Below are 9,431 nucleotides of genomic sequence, written 5' to 3' on the forward strand. Positions count from 1 at the left end.
CGGCGGGGGCAGCCCGGCCGTCCATCTGGTTGTACTTAGGGGCTGGGGAGGAAGCGAGCAGCGGGTTGTAACCGGCCAATGGGTGTGGGAAAAGTTAATTGACTTTAATGACAGGTTTCCCGGGACGGTGGTGACGATGAGGGGGTCCCGTCTAACCCCCGGGTCCCTACTCGAGGAACGCTGGAGGTGGGACGGGGCAAGAGCAGGGAACGCGCCTGGAAGTCGCGGTTATAATCCCTCTAAGAGGAGGTTCCTGTCTCGACCAAGGAGAGCCCCCACCCCCACCCCCCGCCCCTCCAGTTCAGCGCCTTTCCCGCTCCGGATGTTGCCGGGGACGGCGGGGGGCCGGGGCCCGGAGGGTCTCCATTGAGAGGCTAATGCGCGCAGCGGCGGCGGCCGGGGGCCAGCATCCGGGCGTGGAGCTGGGAGCTTTGCCTTATCTCCTGCAGTCCTAGGCACTGCCCGGGGCGGGGGAGCTGGGCTGCTGGGTGTGCCTCGCGGCCTTATAATTAGGCCAGGCCCGAGGAATCCGGAGGGGGGGAGAAGGGGGGACGGAGGAGAGGTAAGATTGGAAATCTTCTTTGAAGCTTCGTCTCTTCCCCAGCTAATTACGCCAGAAGCAGGCTCGGTGCAGGGCATAGAGTCTTAGAAATAACCCTACTCATTTTACAGACTTGGAAATATCCCAGAGAGCAGAAATGACTCATCCAAAGTGACACAGTGAATTTAGTGGCATAGTTGGGACAAGAACCTGAAAATCCCCATTGGGGCCTCGCCCCCCTCCCCCCAAATTGTTCAGAAACAAAAGTCTCATCTAGTAGTCTTCACCCAAATTTCAGGAGGAAGAAAGACTTTTCCAAACTATAAAGAATCAAATGTTTACTTCTTTTTCCTCAATTTGCTACCCCAACCCCAATCTATCTATGTGCTTTTGGTGATCTCAATCAAAATTCACTTTTTCGGTTGTTCCCCTTCAGTGCCAGGAAAGACAGATAAGATTTAGCTTTAGGGTTGGTGTGGAGATTGCACTGGTGCGTATGTGGATTTTAAAGTACATAAATGTACATAAAAAAGGCGAAATCCCCATGTCTTGATAGTTTTTGCTAGTACAGTTTAAGAACTTTTAGTGGAGCCAGAAGACAGGTTTACAAAATGAAGCAGTTGAGCTTGTGGTGAGTGTCCTATAATAGAGCAATTGTTATTAATGTTCTTGCTTAAAAGGGAGGGAAAATGTGGGAAAGTGGTATGATTAAAAAAGGGGGGTGGTGTGTGTGAGTGAATTTCTGGGGGAGGGGACAGTGTGCTGGACACCTTTCACTACACAAAATGAGGCAAGTTGGAGCCAAATTTTTAAAAAAGTATTTTAACCTCTCCCTGTGGGCGAGAAGCTGGGTCCGAAGGTATCTGAGTAGAAAACAGGCTGCTGTCTGCCAGATCATTTCTGTGATAGAGCGGCTCTCTGCACTGGCCTGTGGGAAAGGCCAGAGCTAGGCGGGGGAGAGGTAAAGCTTTTGAAACAAGACAGAAAATCGTTGGCTTTATCTTTGTTAGGAAGGCTTCAAAGATTGATCTCTCCCGCCTCATCCTTCTCCCAGAAGCCGCTCTAAAGGAAGGGGGTGCGAGGAGGCCGGCGGGAGGGGCCAGGGCGGGAGGACTGGCCGGCTGTGCGGGAGGAGGGCACGCCCGCCAGACCCACAGCACGGCTGATGTGTCTGGTCTCGCAGGGCTCGTGGTTTTCATTTCCCCAACACCTGGATGCAGTCAAACACCTGGCCAAATCTGACAAAATCTGACAAGCCTTTGTGATGGGATTTGGAAGAAATTCCCTGCAGATCCTGGCACAGTTTAAAGCTGTCCGCTTTGAGTTAGGACTTGTTAAGGAGGGTTATGTGAGCTGAAACCCGAGACAACCCCTTTGCTTCTATCTGGAGCCCACATCTTGCCTGGAAATGGGGCATGACCAAGCGAAGGGGTCGCTTGCTGTTTGTATTAAAAGGGGAAGATGGCCTGTGTGCCTGCCAGAGCGGCCCCCACATGCTTTCTCTATTAAAGCCAAGCACAGAAACTTATCAAAAACATATGTCTGGTGTTAATCATCTGGGCTAGGGCTCCACTTGGGAGTCTAACTAGCTGTCCCTTGGCAGAAGGAATCTGTTGACCTTCTCAGCTTGCTTGAAGAGGGTGCAGAGAGGCATTTCAAACTTTTAGATGTTGGTACAAGGGAATGTCTAGCTGTACCTAAGGAGAATTGACTAAAGGAAGACTCCAATACTTGAAGGCTGGAAGCTACAGCTTTGTTTACTCTTTGGATGTTGGTGAGCTACCCCAGGGGATTAGTGCTACAGAACCCTCTCTAAATATGCACTGGACAATAATAGTACTGGACCTACTACCTTTATGAATTCAGCCCCATTCAACCTTCTTCAGAAGGAACTACTATGAGACCTAGGACTGAAAGACTTAGCCAACTGCAACTGAAAACTTCTGAAATCCTTTGAGATTGGCCATAAATTGATCAGGGAAACCCTATCAGATGGGTTCTTGATAATTAAACATAACTTGTTTCTAGAAGGTTTGGTAAAACGTTTGAGGGATTAAAAAAATGTCCTTTTAATAACGAAAGTGCCAATTCCCTAATTCTCAGATTACTGTAATTCAACATGACTTTTAAAAACATATTCCGAAAGAATCAATTCTAAGACATAAAAGTCTTCACTTTTTCTTTTATTATATTTTCTCAAATAAACTTCCCCAAAGGAAGATATTTTAAGAGCATTTCAAACATCTTTGGCATCACATAAAAAAGAAATCTCGTGTAAAAAACGAAATGTCATCTGAACTTTTATAATACAAAGGCGCAATCCAATATGAACATATAAAATATATACAAATATAGTGCATGATCAGTCACTTAATACAGCTCTCTACAAAAAAGTAACTTTTTAGAAATTAAAAAAACCAAGCAACCACTGAATCACAAAGGTCTCTTCTCTCCCAGCGTCCAAAGTTTCTGTTTAGTGTCCCAAAGTAAGAAAGGGGTGGGGAGTTTAGAAGGAGGGGGTGGCCTCAGCCCCTCAGTTCCGCCAGGGCCTCCACATGGAGTCCGCAGTGAGCGAGGGTCCGCTGGAAGGCGACATTGGGTTGGGGCCCACGGAGGTCCCGCTGTTGCTGGTGTACACCGGGATGACCGGGCCGCTGTGGGCGAAGGCGCCGTTGGGGATGAGGAAGGCAAACTGGCCATCGGGAGCCGGCACCACCTGGAAGCCGCCGAACACCTTCGCGGCCTCTCCAGCCGGGCTGCCCAGCTTGCAGGGCGCGCCGCCGGGAGGGGGCGCCGCGCCCCCGGGGATGGGTACCAGAGGCGGAGGCGGTGCGAACGGCGCGTGCTGTGGGCCGCCAGGTCCTGGCGGGGGCGGGGGTGGCGCCTGCAAGGCGGGGTGCGGCTGCCCGGGGTAGGTCATGGCGTTGATCTGGGTCATGCAGTTGGCCAGGTGGCCGAGCAGCCGGGTGCGCACCTCGGTGTTAACGCCCTCGCACGTGGACAGGAAGCGGGTCACCTCGTTCATGCACTCGCTGAAGCCGGCGCGGTACTTCCCCAGCACACTCGGGTCTGTGCTTAGCGCGGCTGCGGGCCAGAAGGAGACAGACAGGTCACAGAGCGGCCCTGGACGCGAGCCCCCGGGGCAGCGCCTCCCTCCCCACCAGCCGGTGGAAGTGCCTCTGGCAAGCAGGGGTGGGTTTGGAAAACCCCTCCAGCCACTCCACACTAATTTAGCAACAGAAGCCTAGACCTTCCCAGGCGCTCTATTTAAAGCGATCTCAGCCCCAGATATGCCCCCAACGCCTGCTCTGCGCACGAGGTGACCTTGGATAATGCCCTTCCACCCACACCCCACACCCCAGCCAACCGAGCCTCGCCCGTTCCTACTTCTGTAACCCGGGAGCGGCGAGTGCTAAACCAGATGACCCCCACGCTCCAACAGCTCAAAACCGCCACGGTTCTCAGCCCTTTCGCCCCCCAGCCGCTTCCCCCACTGTAGCTGCCTGCGCCCCGGCCGCTACAAAGTCTCTCCCTCCCTTTCCGGAACAGTAACAACTAGGAGTTGTGGCTATAAATAAGCCCCAGACCGTGGGAACGCAAGAGTAAGCCAAGGCAGTAAAATGTAGCTGAATGCCTCTCACAACCACGGGCGGAAGTCTGGAAGAAATCACCGCGGGGCGAGGGACACCCGCAGAAGGGGACGCGGGGAGCTGCACTCACCCGTCATCTGAGCCCGCTGCAGGTTCCGGAGGTGCTTCACTGTCATTTCCAGAATGTCCGCCTTCTCCAGCTTGGAATGCCGCGAGCTCTGCACAGGAGAGAAGGAACGCAAAGAAAGTGATATACCCGCGAGAGACCTTGGAGAGCTGGGGGTCCCCCCTCCCACCCCGCGACTAGGGTGCCCAACATCTCCTGACCCCGGCCCGGCACTACTGCCTCAGAGAACTCAGTGCTGGCGGGGAAGACCCGGCTGGGGTGAGATTGTTTTATTCTTAGCAGCTGAGAAATAGTACTACTTCATTTGTTAAATTCAAAAAAAAAAAAGAAAAAGAAAAAGAAAGCAGCATTACCCACTTACATCTTTCTTAAGGGCATCCAAAATCAGTGTTTTCAGCTGGCTCAGACTTTCATTGATTCTTGCTCTTCGTCTTTTTTCCATGATAGGCTTCGAGGACTGTAAAGGAAAAAAAAAAAAATAGTACTGAGTTCCCATGGGATCTGCCATTTTCACCCCGGGGTTTGAGAAAGGCGCCTCCCCCCACCCCCCAACCCCGATTTAAATTCTTGGGGCTGCCGAGATACAGGTACTGCCCTTACCTTTCTGTGCTCAGATGCTGTCTTTGGTTTATCCGGTGTCGTGTTGACACTGGCTGGGGTAGCAGCCACCGGGGACGAGGAATTTTTCTCCATTATATCAGCTGGCATTTTCAGTTGCTTTTTTTTTTAATCCCTAGAGAATTTTATTTTTGGAGTTCTTGGCATAAAATAATTTTTTTTTTTTGCTTATGTCCCTTTTACTTGAGACTTTCACAAAACTACTGAGCAAGTGCTGAGGGTTTATTATAATATCTTTTGGCTACTTGGTAATCGGTAGCGCTATTCCAGGACCAAGGAGAGAGGTAGACGGGGGATTCCGCTGTTATCAGCACCAGCTCCGGATCCTGTGTGATCCCCAGGCCCTGGCTGCCTCTATATATATCTGGGACTGCACGCGAACGGCTCGTGTGAAACTTCCCAAACTTTCTTTCCCACAGTAACTTTCAGCCAATGGGAGGAGGAGACACGCGGCACCGCTCGTGGACCGCGCCCCCCCATTGGCCGCCAGGCGCAAGGCCTGGCGGCCAATGGCGCGCGCCTGAGCCCGGGGCACCGGAGGCTACAACGTCAATCAAAAGGATTTTAACCCTTTACTACTCTCCCTGCTGGGCTTTGCTTTAGAGAAAAATTTTCCGCATTGGTTTTGCTCTAGACTAGTTTATTTATTTGGTGGAAGGTCTTTGCTCTTTATTTCCCTTTATATTTGTAATAGAGCTGCTTTGACAACAAGAAGTTGCTCCTTTGTAATACGTATTTTTAAAAGTTTAGCCGGTCAGGGCTAAAAAATTGTACTAGCGGTGAAAAGAAGGGAACGCGTGCAAGGGTGTGAGTTCCTGAAACCTCTACGTGATTTCTTTTCTGAGTCTGTACATTGGGGGGGGGGGTGCAGCGGGACGAGGGGAAAGGTAGGTCATTCAGAAAAAGAATCAAAAAAATCCCTTTTTGCATGCAGGAAAAAAAAAATGCTTTCCACCTTCCATTTGCAGGTTTTTCGGAGCAAGAAGAATTTTGACCCCTGCCCCCACCCCACCCCCCTTATTTCTCCTCTGGAGTTAGGGCCTTGGTCCCCGCGTTTCCCCAGGAAACAATCAGAATAATTTCCAACCGGGCAGAAAAGGAAATGGAATTTCAAATGCAAGATGAACAAGGGGGGCTTTGATGGCAATACTTCAGGGGCGCGCGTGCAGGCTCGTCACCCTTTTCCTTCCCACCCGCTGGCTCTCGGTTCTGCAGCACGTCGAGGTGGCTGGCCCGGAGGCAGCCCCTCCATTTCCCGCGCCGCGGGCGGGCGGCTGGAGAAGCCCGGGCACTCGCGGCGCGCGGGCCCTTTAAGAGCTACACCAGCCGAGCTGCAGTTTGACATCAGCCGGCCGGCGAGGGCGCGCCTGGAGCCCGAGCACGTGCCAGGATGTTTTATTGCCGCCGCGGCTGCGGCCGGGCCGGGAGGATGTGTGTGTGCGTGCGTGTGTGAGTGTGTGTGCGCGCGCCCCGGGGGCAGGGAGGCGGGGGGCGGCGGCGGGCGGCGGAGCGCGGGGGCTGGTTCCTGGTCCCCGGGAGAAGCCAAGAAGGTAAATAGCAGCTGCTGTGCTCGAGCCTGGGAAAACCCCGCCCCCTGCGCCTGGTCGGGGCTCATTGGCGCGCGCTGCGTGTGGGGTGTGTGTGTGTGTCCCGCGCCCCCCCGCCGGCCCCCGCCGGGCCAGGAATCCGAGGGGGCGGCGAGGCTGGGAGCCGAGCCCCGGCGCTCGCAGCCTCCCCGCCCCAGCCCCCTCCGGGCCAAGGTCAGCTCTCGCGGGCGGGAGCGCTCGCCCCGGGGTGGAGAGGGGAGCCATTCCAGCCCACCCCCCTCCCCACCCCGCCACCCCAGATTTGGGGCTTGGGGTTTTCGCTGGCCGTCAGCCTCACCAGCAACAGCCCGGGGGAGGGGTGGGGCCCTTGTCGTTTGCTCCGCGCCCTGGCCCTCCCTCCCCCTCCCTCCCCCTCCCTCCCCCTCCCTCCCCCTCCCTCCCCCTCGGGGCCCCCGGCGCCCGCCGCGGTCACGAGATGCCTGACCGCACTTAGGAAGCGGCCGGGTCAGCCTCCTGCCTCCGCTTGGCGGCTGTGGTTACAGCGGCTTCGCGCCGCCCGCCCCTTCCGCGGGTCCAGGGCGGCCGGGCAGCTCCCCCTCGCCGCGCCCGGGAGGCCGCCGGCGGGCGGCCGGGAGGAGGCGGGCGGCGCAGGCGGCTGCGTGCTGCCGGCTGGCCGGGCCGCGCGCCGGGAGGAGCCGCCGCGCCGCTGCCGGGTGCCACGTGGCGGGCGCCGGGCCGGGAGCGCCAGGGCTCTGGCGGCGGCCTCCCAGGGGGATTTGCCGCGCGGGGCGGGCGGCGCGCACGGCCCGGGCCTGCCGGCCTCCACCGCCACCTCCTTCCCTCGGCTCGGCGGCCCGGATCCCCGGCCCCCGCGCCCCCACCCCTTCCGCCCGTCCAGCCGCCTGGCTCCGGCGGCGGGAGCAGCCCAGGAACTGAGCGTCTTGTTTGATGTCGCCCCCCATCCCCCGCGCCCGCGCCCGCGCCACCCTCCCGCGGTCTCCGAGGAGGCCGGGGAAGCCTGGCACACTCTCTCAGACACTTCATTCCATCCTGCCTCCTCAGCCCCCACTGAGATAATGCTGTAGATGATTTCAGCAGACCTCGTCCAGGGTGAGAGTCAGTGGTGCCTGACTCTGGGTGACCTTGGGCAAGCCCCTTTACTTTCGTTATGACACGGACTACAAGTCGCTGCCAGACAGTGTGTTAAATCCAGGGATTACCGCGATGAGAGATAAAGTGGCAGCCTGCAAGGAGTTTCCAGTCATCTCCGGAGGCAGACAGGCCCTGATTTTCTGATTGATGGCGGGTCATTCCTCTATTATCCCTTGCTCTTAGGGCTGAGATGATGGCCTGGGAGATCAGGAGAAGGTAAACGAAACACTGAGGGCCTCCCTGGTGTCGCAAGGGGTTAAGATGCACGCTATGAAGCTGTCTGCAGCGTCTGCTGCACGAGTTCAATCCCCGGCCAGGGAGCTACCCACGTGGCGCAGCAGACCTCTCCTGACTCACCCGCTGCTCCCCTCAGCAGTGTATTTCAGTCAATCTGCCTGTTCTACTCCCCATTCTGTCTCTGGTGGGTCCTCTCACCCCCGCCCCCCCCCCCACCTCTGGCCTATACGCGGTTCTTGCATACTAAATAAATAAATCTTTTTTTTAAAAAAAAAAAAGAAAAGAAACACTGAACACCTGTGTGGGGCACAGTATCGCTGATCTGGGGGATATAGGGGTGTGCAAAAGAGCTACTGTTCTAGGAAGTCCACAGGCAAATATACTGTGCTCATGAGTGCCGCTTTCATCAGTTTCCAGCATATTTCTCTGGTAGGTCCTAGCTTCAAAAGAGACAGTTATGTGTCTAGATAGAAGTAAAATGCAGTGGCGGTTTGGGGCAATTATTCATAAATTGGGGTATCCTGGAACACTTCCTGGAGGAAATGCCCTGTGCTTGTATCTTGAAAAATAAGATTGGAGTATTTGGAAATGGGAGTCATGGGGCTGGGAAGTGTGGGAGTACTCAAGACTTTGAAGACCTAGACTCTGGAACTTGGGGTCTTTATTCAGGAAATGTTTTCTGGAGCCCAGGGTTTATGACAGGCAGCAGTATAAGAAGGGACTAAAGGAGGAGAGTTGTGACCATACCACAAGGCCCTTAAATATCTTGCTAAAAGACAATGGAGAGCTGTGAAATTCTTTGGAGCAGAGAAGAGACATTAGGATTTTTTTTTTTAAGATTTATTTATTTGTGCATACAAGAACTGGGGTACAGGCCAGAGGTGTGGGGGGGGGGAGGTAAGAGAATTCACTGGAGACAGAGTGGAGAGCAGAACAGGCAGATGTATTCTGCTGTGAGGGGAGCAGCGGGCGAGACAGGAGAGGTCTGCTGTGCCACGTGGGTTGCTCCCTGGCCGGCCAGGGATTGAACTGGTGCCGCAGAGGCTGCAGATAGCTTCATAGGTTGCGTCTTAACCCCTTGCACCACCAGGGAAGCCCAGGATTGTTCTTTAGAAAAATGTATCTGGCCAAAGCCTGAGAACTGGTTGCAGGATTTGAAGGCAGAGCGCCCAGCTGGAAGGTTCAAGACATTAAAGGAGGTTCCTGAGTGACAGGTGTAGAGGGACACTCACCTGGAAGCACCTGCCTAGAGCCAGCTCACCTGGGCGGACTGCTCACATCCACTGACCCAAGTTCAGTAGAAACCTGCCTATCTTTTAATGCGGTGTTCCCCCACAACCTGGAGACTAAGAAAGTGCTATGACGCTGACCCGATTTACCTTCCAAGTCTCATTTCCACCTTCTAGGACAGCCCTCAAGTCTGCAGCCAAACCTTTACCTCGTGGCAGGCTTAGTTTACTCTTACCCCTCAGGCTACTCTGGGATTTTTTCTGTTTTCTTAACACTCTGTAGAGTGGGCTGTGCCCTATCATGTTCTGAAGAAATGATGAACAATGCCTCCTTTGTCAACCTGCAACCTGGGCCAACTAGTAGGATTTTTCTTTCCTATTTTAAACAGA

The 9,431-nt window shown here is 54.8% G+C and overlaps 1 protein-coding gene across 2 annotated transcripts; it reads right to left on the reverse strand.

Annotated features, from left to right (window-relative positions):
• Positions 1–3,074: 3,074 nt before the first annotated feature.
• On the reverse strand, positions 3,075–4,966 carry HES1 (hes family bHLH transcription factor 1; the record flags this gene model as incomplete). Of its 2 annotated transcripts, XM_084231199.1 has the most annotated exons (4): positions 3,075–3,625; positions 4,262–4,349; positions 4,620–4,715; positions 4,859–4,966. In XM_084231199.1, the coding sequence occupies 4 exons, from the start codon at positions 4,964–4,966 to the stop codon at positions 3,075–3,077; spliced, it is 843 nt and encodes a 280-aa protein (XP_084087325.1). The 2 variants fall into 2 exon arrangements, with proteins under 2 accessions (XP_084087325.1, XP_084087326.1); XM_084231200.1 differs by lacking the exon at positions 4,620–4,715.
• Between the last annotated feature and the right edge of the window lie 4,465 nt (positions 4,967–9,431).

This window comes from Talpa europaea (genome assembly GCF_964194135.1).
Source record: "Talpa europaea genome assembly, chromosome: 4".
Lineage (NCBI taxonomy): Eukaryota > Metazoa > Chordata > Mammalia > Eulipotyphla > Talpidae > Talpa > Talpa europaea.